This window comes from Malurus melanocephalus, unplaced genomic scaffold, assembly GCF_030028575.1.
Source record: "Malurus melanocephalus ecotype Western Australia unplaced genomic scaffold, MMel_1.1 scaffold_400, whole genome shotgun sequence".
Classification (NCBI taxonomy): domain Eukaryota; kingdom Metazoa; phylum Chordata; class Aves; order Passeriformes; family Maluridae; genus Malurus; species Malurus melanocephalus.
Genome location: NW_026623632.1, coordinates 253,180 through 269,207, shown reverse-complemented (window position 1 = coordinate 269,207; position 16,028 = coordinate 253,180). Strand labels below are relative to the sequence as shown.

At 38.8% G+C, this 16,028-nt stretch overlaps 1 protein-coding gene across 4 annotated transcripts in view; it reads right to left on the bottom strand.

Annotated features, from left to right (window-relative positions):
• Positions 1–16,028, bottom strand: part of PDE7B (phosphodiesterase 7B) — a 168,959-nt gene that overhangs the window by 32,711 nt on the left and 120,220 nt on the right. For 2 of the 4 annotated variants that reach the window (XM_057379304.1, XM_057379306.1), the window contains one exon: positions 5,274–5,357. The exons of the other annotated variants lie outside the window; for them this stretch is intronic. In XM_057379304.1, coding sequence (XP_057235287.1) covers positions 5,274–5,357 — 84 coding nt within the window. The remainder of the gene's footprint in view (positions 1–5,273; positions 5,358–16,028) is intronic. 4 annotated transcript variants of the gene reach the window in all.

Genomic DNA, 16,028 nt, shown 5'->3' with positions numbered 1-16,028 from the left:
AGACTCATCTCCACAGAATGGGTTGGGATCCAGGTAATCCTTGAAACTTCCTAACAAGACATTTAGTGTCCCAATTTAACCTAGGTCAGAAATATTTAAAAAAGGCATCTCTCACTCCCACCTCTTTTTCTAGCCAAAGGCAACAAAACAAGACACTTAACCAAACTTTTTAACCTCACTCAATTGGGTTCAGGTTACTTGATAGTTCAGTTTTGGGTTGGTGGCTGCGGTTAAGTTTTATTTTCCCTGGAGATGGGCCCTACCTGAAAGCCCTGGAGTGTTCAAAGTCCAAACCCAAAAATGAATGTAAATTTTGTAATGGACCCTTCTGTAGACAGGCAGACACCACAGATTCAAATGTCCACAGACTTTGGTTCTTTGAAATGGAGACATTTTTGTGACTTCATATCTTCCCTTACTAATCCTCACAACACTTTTCATTTCTCCAATACCTAATTCATCACATGCCCACAAAGTATGTGACGAATTCACTTTATTTGCAAACAAACAGAAAACCAGAGTATTTTGCTTGACTCAGGTCAAACAGCAAATCAAGGACAGAGACTGAATGTTAGCTAATGTTAACCATTTATCAACATCTGATGCTAAAAGTATATAATCTATAATACATTAATTTGCCAAGCAAAGCTTAAAGCAGGTGGGGCTCTTCTGGACTCAATTTCTGCCTGCATGACAACATCAAGATTCTAAGTGATACAGAGAAATACCTTTGGAATGTCTACAAACATGTTTTGACATTTTACATATTCTCAGATTCCACTCAGTGTTCCTGTTGTGCAAGGTGTAAGAAAACAGAAATCTCTTTGGGTAACACTATTTGGGTACAGAGATTCCAACTTGCAAGTCACATACATAAATACTGAAGTGAATACTGAAGAAGTGAATTAAATAKAGTCAATTAAAGGCTAATATTTTTGTCATTTGCAAGCCAAAATTTAATCCAGATAAAACCTTAGCATAAACAAGATGGGAACAGGAGAATTTAAATCTTAAGAACCTCCTTGTCTTCTGACTTGYTTGACAAGCAAATTTGTAAATAATAAATTACTTATCTCAGCTGTAAACTATGTTATTTTGTTACTGTACTTGATTGAAACTGGCAATAAAACAAAGTATCTAACATAATTGCAGCAGGGTGAGGTCTTCTTGCTTATTGCTGCATGTTTASCTACAAGTCTAGATTTACCAAGGAATTCCCTCAAACTTTTTTTTTTTAGTTAAGACAGTGAAGAAATGTACCATCACAGTCACCCAAAAACTCATAATGAGATAATAAAATCCATTTAAATCAATGCATATTAGTCACTSGTGAGATCTGGTTCAATGACTCACTGAGAAACTCTGTGAATCAGAGAACTAAATTATCGCTTACCACAGTAATGCTCCTTTACTCTTCAAATCCAAACTATACTTTGCTAAAAGGAAAACTGGATTAATTTTCACTACAGAAGTGTTTCAAATTCTACATTATTACCCTGTAAATATTCAGTTTAACTCCTTCTCTGTCCTGTGAACACAGTAAGGTTCATTTAATTCACTGAAATGTGGTAGTGCCAATGAGCTGCCAACATCAATTTCAACCTGAATAGGTTCAGCTTCAAGCTTCAGYTACCCAGCTCCAAGTCAGTATTTCCTAAAATTTGTGAGGTTTGGTTTGGAATTAATTGAARAGAAAACTGTCTCCCTATTCTCCCACAAACCTATAGGGCTGTGCAAAATTTGTATCTCTTAGTTTAGGAGTTTGTAAAATCTGATATTGGTTCGTTGAGCCTTCTAGTGAACGTAGAGCCCCAAGTCTGCCATGCAGAGCTTATTTTTGTCTGGAGGATATCGAGGCCATTGGGAGCAAGTGGTTTGGTTGCCCTGTCAGGACAGAAGGAGGGATGGTGGGCTTGTCCCCAGTGGGTTCCACATCAGGCTGACAACAGGCAGCAGCTGCCACAGCTTCCCTGCAGGAGAGGAGCTGCTACGTGGCTTCCCCTCAARTTTCTGACTTAATGCCATCAACACAAACCAGAATCTGGTAGGTCATGCAGGTCTCCACAGGCTGCACGAACATACACTCCTCAGAAAATAGAACCAAGGAGTTCCTGATGACACAGGGATATTTTACATTCAATTCTAGAGTCATCTTAAGAGTCCCCAAACCCACCAGTGCAACTATGCCTAGGAAAGCTTGCAACTAGGCAGAGAAAAGACACTAAAGCCCTGCATCTTCCCCAGACAGGATTCTGAAAAATCCTCATGGACAGCCTGGCAAAGACAAGGTGAAGTAACACTAACTTTCTATACACTGCAGAGAGTCACTGGAGGAATGTGTAGATGGCATCACAGACATTARCTCAAACAGCAAGAAGCCAACATTAATCCAGTTGGCTTTGATTAGGGCTACAGAAGATCCCATTTTCAGAGTGCAGGAAGTTTTCCTACCCAAAAAGACTTAATGGTGTCTTAAGTTACACAAGCGACTTTACTGTAGGATTCCAGAAAAAACACGATATGGTCTAGTCGGTATTAACCCTTAACAGACAAAGAAGGGAAAAATCCACTAGCTTGACTGAAACTTCAAATACACAGAAAAAAAGTTACATTTAAGTAACCTTTAGTCTGACATTAAATATCAGTGCCCTGCATTTTTTTTAATCATGTGAATTTACATAATGAATGTCAACTCTGTTCAAAAATGAGCTTCAGTGTTTTCCCTTACTTTAAAACAAGGCCGGTACTGTTATTTGGAACAGTATTTCAGATGAGAGATGGAACAATGGCTATTTAAGCTCAGTTTGTTAGTGAGAAGCTAGAGTAATGTTTATACTGCATTTGTTTATAACCTCTGAGGATATTTASTATAAAATTTTCTCTGCCTCTTCCCTCCCTCACTGTAAAATCTTTCAGTATACAGTTCCTGCCTGCCAGTTACTGCTCCCAAACAAATGCAACACAATGACAAAATCTGACTGCAAATATTAGTTGGGCACTTTTCAAGAGAGTGTGGTGCAGTGACATTTATATATGGTATTTTTTTGATAGGATGTGCAGCACCATGTTTTTTGCTGCTTATCTGCTTATGTTTTTTGCTGCTTCTGCACAGCAGAAATGGATTTAACGGACAGATGTAGATGAACAAATAATACAAAAACCTATTTACTTCCTGGCAAAACACATCTGCGTGCTCTGACACTAACCATCTTCATTTACTTATAGACCACCAAGTGAGCCAAGCCCAGTGCCACCTACAAAATCAGTAGTCAAGTATCGAGAAACCTCATTTAGTTTTGCACTGAAAAATGAAGCCATCATTACTCTTTAGATAGAAAACAGTAAATAGATAAAAACCTGAAGACTGTGGGAAATCCAAAATTAGGAACACTGTTTTCCCTTACAGAGATCATGATCAGCCRTAATACCTTATGTCAGGTTACAGGAAAGCAGTAAAAAGAGTAAGTTGGAGGGACAGAGAACACGGGAATGTAAAACCCCAAGTGCCCCACTCTGCTGGACCAGAGGTGCACACATAAGGAGGCCCCACATTTTAAAGTTCAGCAGTTATGATTAGAGGGGTTCTGTGGAGTGCCCCGCTCCTGGCATGATCGAAGGCTGAGTATTCACCAATACATCCCTCACCATGGATGTCTTCCTAGACAGCCCATCGACAGCACCAGCATTTCCCAGAAGCTGGCAGGATTTGGAGGATGGCAGGATTCATCTACAGGGGTTAAAAGTCAAAGTCTTATCACCAGAAAATTAAACCTGAAAAGTTTTTGGTTTCTTTACACATRGAGAAGAAAGAACACAATAATGGAATTTTATATAATGTATATATATTCAAAATAAAAAAAAAAATCATTCAGTCACATTTGAGTAAGAGCATTTATCCCCTTCTACTTCAAGAATGTAAAGTGCTTTATTTTCTCTCAGTCTTTATAAGGGCATGCATGACCAGTACTATTTCCAGCTAGCCTACATCTGTTTTTTCTTCATGTTTTTCACTGGCAAGTCAGAACTAAATTGTCCTCMAAACTCTGCTCAACCAGTAAGTTATTCCCTTTGTCCTGGGAAAACTGATGGTCCCATCTAACCCCTTACATCCTTCTACCTCAGCCACAGCACTCTGATGGACTTATGACCCAGAAAATTCCTTTCATCAGCAAGACTGATAGCAGCACGCTGCTGGGTGGCAGTGACTCTGCCAGCATGGGTCCAGCAGAGCCCAAGTCCTCCCCTTCCTAGGAGCTCTTCTTTACTTCTGACTCCCAGCCAGTCCTCCTGCTTTGCTTCCTCCCTGCTCCCTGCCACCCTYCTCCCTTCCCCAGGCATCCAGACAAGGAGTTACAAAAAACTAGATTTCAAACTTTGGTTTGACAATTGCTCTTCGTTGAAAAGCACAATTGCTAGAAGCATAACAGTGTCAACACTAAAACTGTGGGAGTTTCAGTCTGTTTTGATGAAAACAGGGAATAATAGTTTTTTCTAAGGTTACAGGAGGGGTCTGTGCAGTACTCAAGGGCACATTGAGATCTGCCTGTCTGAACACTGAAGGTAACACAGCATCTGGACTGAATGCTACAGGGCCCAAAACTAAGTGGTTTTTTGTGAACATTGATTTTTGCACACTTGTTAACGGGTTTGCTTCAGTATAGAGAGTCCATCATCAGGTGAAAAAAACTCAACAGGGTCTCATTTTTTTTTTCTCTTTTAGATTTGCTTTATTTTATTTACAACAGTGGCAAAATAACTTCAATCAAAATGAGGTTAAGATTATTTTTAACAGATGTTCATTGCTGGCCTGACCCAAAATCCATTGACGTCAATGAGAAGACTCCATGGGGCTTTGGATTGGGTTCTAATTGTTGGAAAAATTAATGTTATTGTAAACCACTGGTCAGTGCTGTCACATGCTCCCCTTCTGTGCCAATTCTATATGACCGGATAACAGACTCACATAAATCTGTTCCAACTGTTGTCTAAGAGGCTAAAGGACACGGAGGTTTATCTTTTTAATTCTGAGCTGGGCCCCCTCCTTCTCCAGCACACCCCATGGCCCTACTGTATTTACACTTGACAGACTGAGCATTATTCACACAATCACAATATTTCACAGCCGGACACTGAGTGGGAATAATGGAATTAATGCTGACTGTGTGAAGACAGCTGAAGATATGCATGAGGTGATACTTTGATTCAAATATTTTCAACAGAGATTTTCATTYGTGTTTCTTTAAATACCGACCTGAAGGAAGGGTCGCACTTACTGTTAAGAAGACGGAAGTCTATAAACGGGTAGGAGCCGCGGCGCTCGGAGACAACCCCTGTCTGACCTCTCACCCGTGCATCTCCTGCAAAACACAAAATCCCCAGAGACATTAGAAGGGGCAGCTGCCTTTCTTTGCTGTTTTGATCTAGATCTATTTTTTATACGAAGTGACGACATTATGCTCCTCCAGTGGGAAAACAAAGGTCCAAAAAATTGTCTCCCATGACATCCCTGGGTAATTGGGTAAAGCAGTACAGCTGATCCTCTTATCAGAACAAAGACACAAAAACCCCTTCATTGCTCGCTGGGATTAAACCACAACATTATCCTACTGAACAGCTTTTTGCCCAGCAAGAAGACTCTCATTGCTTCAGGACTAGTGCAGAGGGTCTGCTTTTTTTTCTCAGGCAAGAACAGGTAGGACTCTGACAGTCATGCCTTCGCATGAAGCTCTCAATCCTGGACTAGGCTCACAATTCAAGTCGTGGGACTGGTCTCAAAATCATTAGCTGATGAAAAAATCCCCCCAAAAAAGTATGAAGATTTTTTTGAAGTTAGGTGGGTGGTTTGTTTGTTTGTTTTTGTTTTACTTTCTGCTCTTYGAGCACTCTAGAAAATGCAAGCCTTCTCCTCAAACACTGCAGCTGTTTTAAGTATGTAAAACTTGATGTTCTCTGATAAGCATTACTCTGGAGCATCACTATTTATATTTAAAGATGATAAAGTGCCAAAACCCATGAAAAATTGGTATTTTTTCATACTGATTAGTTCCTGAGTTACCATGTAATATGGATGAAACTAATTTAAGAAGAAAAATGCTTCTCAGGATGAGTAAGAGTTACAGAACCTCTCTCCAAGTAGACAGGAAGTAGTGGAAAGCAGATGTAATTTTTATGTTTCCATAACTTTAAGTATCTTGTAGTGCAATGTAATTGCTACTTTATAGGCACTTGACCAAAATATTAAAAATTCCTAAATAAGATGAAGTTTGGAGACTTAGGAGGTTCTGCTTAAGAGTACCCCAGTCCTTCACCATACTAACTCCACTTCTACAGAAACAGAGATTGCAGTGTTGAAAGCATACCCACTACACAACCTCACACAGCTCACACTGCAGTCCTCTCAAAGTCTGTAATAAATTATGAATTATTAGTTAGTTTGAATTGCACTTCCTCTGGGATACAAATATAGTATCTGACTAATCTAAACAACAGAAAATTAAGAATTTGGCTGCTAGTGCTAGCTTCTACTGCTTGAGTTTAAAAACWAGAAAACACCTTGTAGCATAAAAGCAGGACCTAGTTAAATGCTGTTTTTTCTTTTCTATCTAATGTTCACTTAAAATGKGCTTACAATTATGTTTAAGGGAAGAAGGCCAAGCAGAATTATTGAGTTAAATATCTGAGGCGGGGAAAAACTTCCGTGCCCTCTAGGGGTCCTTAGAGATACAAAAGACACAAGAGCGTGCACGCAAATAAAGAATATTTCAAACACAGTCACTTTTGATTATAAATATAAATCCAGGTTCTCTCACCCTTGCTTTCACATTGCCTTTTTATTTCCAGAGACAGAACACATGTTCCCTGTTCCTGGCTCCTTGCAAACCGCTCGCTCTAAGGAATCAGTCCAAACCAACTCAAGCTATTGTTGACCCCACTTACTCCTCCTGACAACAGGGGCAGGAGGTGCAAACCTCTACCTGCTCTTCAGCTGTTCCACTTCAAAGGTATGGTAATGCCGTGGGTCTCCCTTCATCAGCAGCTCAAAGTTACACGTAACTTGTGCCAATGAAGGTATATGAACCCATTCCCCAGCAAGATTCCCAAGGATCTTTGTGTTAAAGAGTGGAAGGGTGGAGCAAATAGCTGGAGAGTTTGTAGAACACCGACACAAGATTCATCAGCACCCACGAGCCAGAGCCCATCAAGCAGCACCCAGACTTGAAAGCGTTGCTCTCTGCCACAGGTAGCCCCATCAGATTGGCTCATGTGTGCAGAAAGAGTAACAATGGCAAGCATAAGGTACGCATTATATAAACTCGAAAAAATTAGGCAGGCTTGAGCCTGCTACTAACACTGGCATCAGCAAATTTYGAACGGGTGTGAATTCAGAGCATGCCTTGACCGAGGCTTTTGTTTTTCTGTAGGCACCAATGAATTAACAGGAAACTGCAAGTAATCCCCTGCATTAACATACTGATAAACATGTCACTTGTGACAGAATCAACAGAGACATTAAAAAAAAAAAAATTCAAACTCCAAAAATCTGAAAAGACACCCAAAACTTATAATACTATAAAACCAGCAAGACTTGTTTTCTTTCTAGACATGAAATAATGTATCTATCAGGTCAAAGGAGATACCATAGTAGTACAAAAAAAGAAAATCCTATACAGTCATGCATCAAAAAGATTGCTTAACTCTGATCTCAATAGTATGACCCCAGTTTTGAGGACGAGAATGCTAAAGTAGACAACAGCAACACCAAAGAAAACACAACATGGGTTTACCAAAAGCAGACCATACAAGATACTTAATTACCTTGAACAAAATAGCTAACTGTTAGACAAAAGGAAAAAGAGCAATACKGTAGTGCAATTCAACCATATGGACTTTACACCCAAGAAAACATACAAGAAAAGGCAAGAGATGAGTACAAAAACTGAAGACTAAAAATAAGAAGATAACCATGTGCACTGGAAGGAAACTTTTGCTTTGGAACTGTTAGTCTATGATCTCCATGATCTTTAGAAAATTCATACTGGGAATGGTCCTAAAGAATTTTTATTGATGATCTTGACAGAAAAGAGCATTARTGATACCTGAGCATAATTCAATGCTGGGAGATACCAGGTATATACAGCCACAGCTATTTTAAATAAAGTTCACTGCTGCTGTCCCAACTGCTCTGTGGCCCGGCTACTTGGATATTCCTGGCAGCCCAGCTTCCTCCCATGGTGCTGCTGTCTCATACAGCACTYCATACTCATACATCCAACACACTCATACAGCCAACTCCGATGCTTATGCATACTATTCATATAAARCAATTCCAGCAAAAAGAGGGGAAGCAAGGGAACTATTGCTGCCATTAATTAGAAATGAGAATGACTTTTGCTGAACTAGAAAAGGCCCAGACCTGAAGTCATGGCAAATTACTGATGATTCCAACTGGTTATTTGTGTTAATTTTACATTTTTTTACTGCCAATATAAGTTTGGGCTGTCTCTAGCACTATAGGAATCTGTACGTAGAATAAATCTGCATCCCTGCTGACTTAGGAAAAGTCACTAAAATCTTTATATTCTAATGTGATTATTAACTTTATCCTGAGGGAAGGCAAGTTTCTKATGAGTCAAAGATGTTATCAAGTAGCTCTACCTCATGAATCTGTTATTTCAAAGTACTTTATCGGGTGCCACCTAGTCTCTCCCTACATCATTAGAGAAAGATTAGTTAGGAAGTGGTAGTGGGCTAAAACAACCACACCTCCCTTCCTCCATTTTTTCTTGGCTCACATATTTGGAAAATATTTATATACTTCCCTATTACTTTTAATTACATCTAAGTACACTCAGTAGAGAAACCAAGAATAGGGACTGCTCCAGATATATAACATACCAAAGAGGTTTTAATTTCCAAGAGGTAAGGGCTGTTCATGGCAACACACGATGTTATTATTTTGATTGACAAACGACTTTGAGCCTTTCATCAGTCCACCAGACCTTCACATCTCTTCGTCTCCACCTTAAAAATCAAGCTAAACAGTTATTCTGACAATTCATGCAATTAGCAGTTCTAGATAAATTATCCTTTTTAGAGTGAAAGGAAGGATTCTGTGGAAACAAGGCAGGAAATTTTGACAGCTCATTGTGTTCCCAATTGAAACAAGCAGGGTAAAGGGAAATGGTCAGGGTACAGATTCCCCTTGACTGTTTCGGGCTGAAGATGCACAGCTGGAACGACTGCAGCTGCAAAGACATGGGGCTGCACCCTCATTGGTGCCAAGCTGCCACAAGAGCTTCCAGCAGGGACATCTCCCAGGGACAGCTTTGCCCCTGAATTTCACTTCTTCCTTGTTAAAACACRCAAGAAAACAACCCAAATAAACCAAAGCAAGCTACATTAGGAGCCAGTGCTGCAACTGACATCCAGGACAGCTTACAGCCACCAGAAAATTGGCCAAGGGGCATGAATCACAGCACTTCTGCAACCACAGCGTCAAAGGCACTTCAAGATGGTTCAGAAGGGTTAAGAAAAAAATGAGGCAGCTCTTAACTGCCTTTCACATGTGGAGGAAAGAGCCATCTGCACTGAGGAAAACAACTTCTCCAAGACTTGCCTGAAATGGCAAGCGATTCAATTTCACTGAGCAAGCACAACAAATTAGGAGAGAAAACAGGGCCAGAGCTGCGACACAACAACAGAGTAGCCTCATCCAGCAGAAGTCAGGAGGAACCACCAAATTATTGATTCTATTTAGTACACAGCTCCATGTGGCAAGTCAGGAATACCACAGCAAATTCACAGGAGGTTACAAGTATTTATTCCAGTCAAGTTTTCTTACAATCTTCATCCCAGTATTTCTTAAGTTATATGTTCATGGCACATACTGCAGYGGCTGAAAACTTTTCATGGAAAACCAAGCAGGAGTAGTAAGGCCCCTTGTATTAACAAGGACTCCATGGAGTCCGTGGCTCCTCCACTATTTCAGTTATGATAAGGCTTGGGATTTCTGAGCTGAAGGAAAAGGAGCTCATGATGTTTTACACACCAATCAGGTTTTAGTGGAAAGCTTTCTAAAAGAGGGAAGCATTTCTCTGTAAAAGTAGAAAGCTCAGATGAAAAGTCACATTAAAAAYGAGCACCAGAACTACTGGAATTATATTTTTATTTGAACAGATCTAATGTTTGTTCATGGTGATTCATGCTGGTTTGGATTATTTTCATTTTGTTGTATTAGTGCTACACATCTTACTGTAAATTCTTGTTTGCAGAGAGCATTTTATGAAGATTTCTCATGTGCATCAGATCTTCTGAACAAGAACACTTCCTTTAAACAGACACAGAGAGATTGATTTAAGTTATTTAAGGTTTGAATAGACTCAGAACAATTTCCCTTTGCAGCAGGAGAAACTGGAGCAGCCACCTCCCTTAATTTGTAAGAACTAAATTCTTAAGCATGTAAATAATCTGAAACATAAAGTTTTTCTGTGACATATGCTGCATGATTCTACTATTTCTGCTAATAGTCCTAATGAGCTTGTAAGTTCTGATTTAATCCAATGCATTCTGCAGTTTTATTTCAAAATGCTCTGCAAAGGAAAGCAACTGCTGGTACTCCCTTTTTACAAAAAGGGGATAAAATGATGATGTTGATGACGATAAAATTCAGTTTTGTGATGTTTTGTAGAAAATCACTTAATTTCCCTTGTAGTGGTCTTACCCCGTGAATGAAATATTATAATTTATTTATTATCACTCAATTAACTGAATTTCAGCTATGAAAAATTCCTTTTCCAGTTGCAGATGAGACATTTCATGCATCCTCTGTTTCTTTAGTATTTTGAAGTGAATGGTGGTTCTTATGTTCAACCAAAACTATTGCTTTACTGGTACTGCTTTACTGCACCTGCCAGCTCTAATTTCTGCCCTCCTTTACTGACCCAAAATCCATACCACTGTTGCATCTTAACCTCTCAAACAGTACTATCACCACTCCTTGAGCTGATCAGTAAAATGTAAGAAAGAGAAGTTAACAATCTGTTCATAAAACCCTTCTCAGTGCTGGAATTCTYCTGGTATGTCTTATCTGGATATAGAGGGACACCCTAGGATCCACAGGCATACCTTTAACAGCTGTTTATTCTGACAAATGAACAAGTTAAATGAATATTTTGCAGACACTCTTGAAATGTTCTCTTAAATTGTTATCATATCACATCAGTGACTCTGGTGAAAAGGCTCTGAACTGACGTATCTTGAGGCAAAGCTCTTACAACATGCAGACWTTAGAAAAAGTTCCTGCAGACAAGTGAAAACCAAGAGGATGAGAAAACAACCATAGAGAACCAGTCGTCAGAAACTCAACTACTGAAGCAGATCCCACATTTCCCTCTTCACAGACCTGTTTATTCTTGCATGAGCAAATGCAGAGCCTGCAATTTTAATATCTGACTGAAAAAATGGCTAGAGTCAACCGGACAGACATCAACTTTTCGTTGCATGAGCTAACAGGTAGCTTTCCAAAATGTCAATATATTATATTGTGCTGGAAATTCTTTCACTTGTTTTTGAGTTTGATAATGGGCTACAAATTATTGCCTTAAGGTCAAACGTATTTCACACTCTCAAATGTATTTCACACACTCGTAAGTGTAAATGAGTGAAGAAAAGTGGGTGCCTCCACCCAGTGACTAATGCTTAAATAAACTGAATTACCTCTCAAAGACCAGTGTTTCTGACTTTGATGCAGATGGAGTCTAAGACCCTTCTTTTCCTAAATAAGATGCCATGATTATAAGCACAGCATAGTGGGGAAAGAACCTAAGACCTCACCCATGAGCATCGTACTCAGAGAGATGAGACCACACCAAACCCCTCACATGTGATTATGCCTTTTACTGTGATTATCCCTGTGACTATTTGGTGATAAATGGAACAGATGCATACACCTTTAGCTCACACCAATGGAGGCACAGCCTCAAAATATGTATGTACTGTGTACACTTGTAGAGTTCAGTATTATCCCACAGCTCAGTTAAACAAAAAACAGCACTTGTTATGCCAAAAGCCATCGGAGTACTGGATAAAAGTAACTTACCTCTTTGATTCCACTGTGTTGTATCTACTTAACTGTCAGTATTTTCTAGATAAAAATACCAAAATTTACACAGAAGTTTAGAGTGCTAAACCACAGGACACAAGGACAGAGAGGGAGCTCAAGGATAGGAAAATTKCACAGCCTGCTCAATTATGAACTTATTCTTTCAAAGACATGAGAGATTCAGATATAGGAAGGAGCTTGCCAGCACAAATTTTGCAAAATTCAGCCAATGGCTTTCACATGCAGATAAAAAGACAGGTGTTGCTATCAAGCAGGAAAGACTAGGGAGTCATTGCACTAAACCAGGAGACAGGTTTTGAAAAAAAAAATCCAACAAGAAAAAAATGGATACCTGTATAAATACAGCATTTTAAATGCAGAAGACAGAAGTTATCTATCCCACCCCTGTACATGAAAGGAATAGTTTAGACAACCATCTTGACTTCGTAAGTATTTTCCTTGAACTCTATTGCAAAGAGCAAGCCATCTACTATCTAGAGGGGTTGAAGYCACTAGCAACAGAGGAAAATGAAAGAACAGTAGCATACAACTGACGGCATCTTGAGAGTCTCACTGCTGTGAACCCAAATGCACACACTCTGGCTGACCTCCAGCTTATCATTCTGCTGCTGCTCAGCAGGATTGGGGCAGTAACAGAGGTCCTGGGGCACTCTGCAGCAGGCAGGATCCTTTCAGTGACGCAGACATAACCATTCCAAGTTCTAATGCTAGGAACCACCTGTTTGTATCTTGAAGTTTTGCACTGTGTTATCGGTGGGGCATTTCTGTCTCCAAATACTGATCACTGACTTTCCAGGAAAGTGCTCTGTCTTGACATTCTTGCCTTCCCAAATAGTTTGATAGCTTGTAAATTGCTCTGCATTAGAGGATAGGAGCCACGTCAGCCGAATAAGGTTCTTGCATTGCTATCATTGCTATTGCTCTAGAGCCCTGCAGGCAAGCAGCAAAACTTACTGGTTTTCCTACAAAAGAAAATGGATCATAAATAGCACCTTAAAACCTAAAGGATACATCCTGCAATGTTAAGAGCTGTAATAAAAGTATTAAGAGCTACAGCAGTCTTAGCAAGAGGTAGCAGGTTGCATTACCATGGCAACTTTGATCACATCAACATCATATCACATCCTCTCCCAAATAAATTACAGCAAAAATAAAAGAAAATTATTAGTTATTGGAATTTTTTTGATTCTAGTCTTCAGCTAGACTCTCAACTACTGAAATACATATGTATTTTATAACAAACTTCTAAGACATGTACACTCCCAAGTCATGCTTTCATTTGGTRTAAAGGAAAAGTACAAAGGATCTGTGTTTTGTCCAAGACCAATGCCAAAAAGAGGTACAGAATTCAAATCTCTATGCATCTCAGCGCATTAGTGAAGCTACTTCTGTTGTCATTCATTAAAGATAAGGATTTTCTTCACCAAGATACACCAAGCCCTAAGTTATCCCAAATATCAATTACATTTTCTTAACTGTAATAACTTTCTAGATATACATACTCTTTCAGAACACCCTTTGTGTCTATGCATTGTAACTTCAAACTGAATTCTCTCAAAACTTCTACATGTTATTTTATTACATGAATTTCTGATTTGAACACTGTCAATGCTTTAGATGCTTCTACTGTGAGAACACAACTGAACTCCTTGAACCCACCAGTGAGGGTTTAGCAGGTGAAGAACAGATTAYTTTTTCGCAAAAAGTTGAGTTAATTGTTGAGGATTTATTTAACCAACTCCGCCTTACTGTTCTGCATTCTCATTTCTCACCCACCAATAATATTTGTTAAGTGATCTTTTAAATTAACTTTGTATTTTTTGTTCTACAATTTCCTCAAGAACCACTGTTTGCCATTAATGGGTTGCACTGACTGAGTCACACAGTACCATTCTCATTTTCTGCTAAGGCACTATTATGTCARCACAAAGAAAACGGTTGTTATTGCAATCAATTTAGCATAGCCATTGCTTAAAATTTGTTAATTTATGTAAAATAACAATTTTTATAATTACATAAATATTAATGAAAATATCCTGCTAATTCTAAGGTGGAATAGAACAAATGGCACTTTTTTAAAATGTTCAGTAATTTGATAYTAACATTTTTTTGTCTCTTGAGAATCAGAGGGCATGCTTGGAAATAACATGCAAGATGATAATCATAAGCCCTGAACTCATTTCCTGGTTTCTCATGGAACAAACTGTTTTCTTTCCATGCCTYAGTTTTCCACTTCTGTGTTTCGTTTGTTCTGAGTAGACAGTGAGTTCTCTAATGCAGGGCCTCAGTGGTTCAACAGCATTTTCTACCTGCAGTTCTGCTCCTGGTTTCTATATTACCACAATTCAAACACTAATTATCTCTGCTTTTTGTACAACCAAAAGTCAAGTTAGACAACATAGTAGAAAATGAATGCAGAGCGTTTTACTCGTGCCATTAAATCAAAATTTGCTTTCAACTCTTTAACAGGACACTTAAGAAAATTTCCCTCTATTTCCAAGTTTTGCCAAAAAGATTTCTCCACCCTCTCTTTCCCATTAAATTACAAAAACCACATGTTTAAAACCGTAAGTAGTAATWCAGTAATTGCCTTTGACTACTTTTGAAACACCTAACATTAGCCAAAACGTCAAGTCTATCAGAAGTTTTTACAGAGGCTGGAGTACTGAGTGGTGCAGTAGMAATAGTAGCACTGGCCACTTATTTTCCCCAAGGGGCTACTGCAAGAGTCTTCAGGGCTGAGAGAACAGCAACAGGGGGAAGCAGGAGAAGGAAGCGCTGAGCACTGGCTTGGCAGCACAGGGAGTGGCCTGTTACATCTTGCAAGAGAAAACTTTACTCTCAACCCGAAGCATTGCTCTGATAAAAAGCTTTATCTCCATGAGAAACTRCAGGAACAAATGTCTGAGGTTAATAATTTGAATTCTTTTTGTACATTATATATTGCAATAAATTCTTCTCTCTTTTGAATTCAAAAGATGTGTCTGTGGCAAATAACTGTAAATCTTTTCTCTCACTGKTTTTAAATTTGGTTTAGTAGCCCTGTGGAATATACAAATACCTCCATAACTCARTGAACTACTGATCAATAAGGCAAGAGAACTTTGTCCAAAATAAGCATTGTTTTTAAGCAATAAAGCAACTTGCAYTGCTTGCTTGTTCAAGATGAGTATTTCCTGAGCTAGTCCTAGGCTAGTCCACAGCTTATCACACAGGACTTTTTAATCATTATTTTTTAATAAAATTAGCACATGGAGGGATTATAATTATTTGGAGTGGAACCTGTTCCATTTTGATGAYAGACAAAAGAATAAAGCTTCATCAAGTAGAAGCTGGGTTTAACTGTTTTACTATTTGGAAAATACTTTCCTCTTCCTGTTTTTTGCACTGTATTTTTCAAATAATTCATTGGATCTAAAAAAAAAGAACCAACAAAAAACCCCACCAAAAAMCACCACACCCAAATCATCAAATCCAGAACACTAATCTGGCTGTAATTTAGCAAATAAGCTACCTCTTACACTTAAACAGATCACTTATCTGGATCATTCTTGCTTTGTACTATGTATTTAAATTTTAGAACTTCAGAAAAGGGTGGCACAAGAGAAAGCTCTGGATCAATCTCACGTTACTCAAACATGAGCATGGTCTCCGAGCCTCGTTCACTGTTATGGTTCAGTTGCCTTGAATATCTGCAGTCTAAAGCACAATTAAATASTAGTTTACCTTTTTTCTTAAAAAGAAAGAAAGGCACATTCTTAAGAGAGTTAAGTACAACTGGCTCAAAGGAAAATAATTACCTACATATTTCTGTAATTACAAAGCACCTGACAAACACATCTAATTAGGCGCTTCCCATGGGCAAAGATTGTTTTTTTCCCCAGAATCTGGTTTTGTGCTTGCTGGG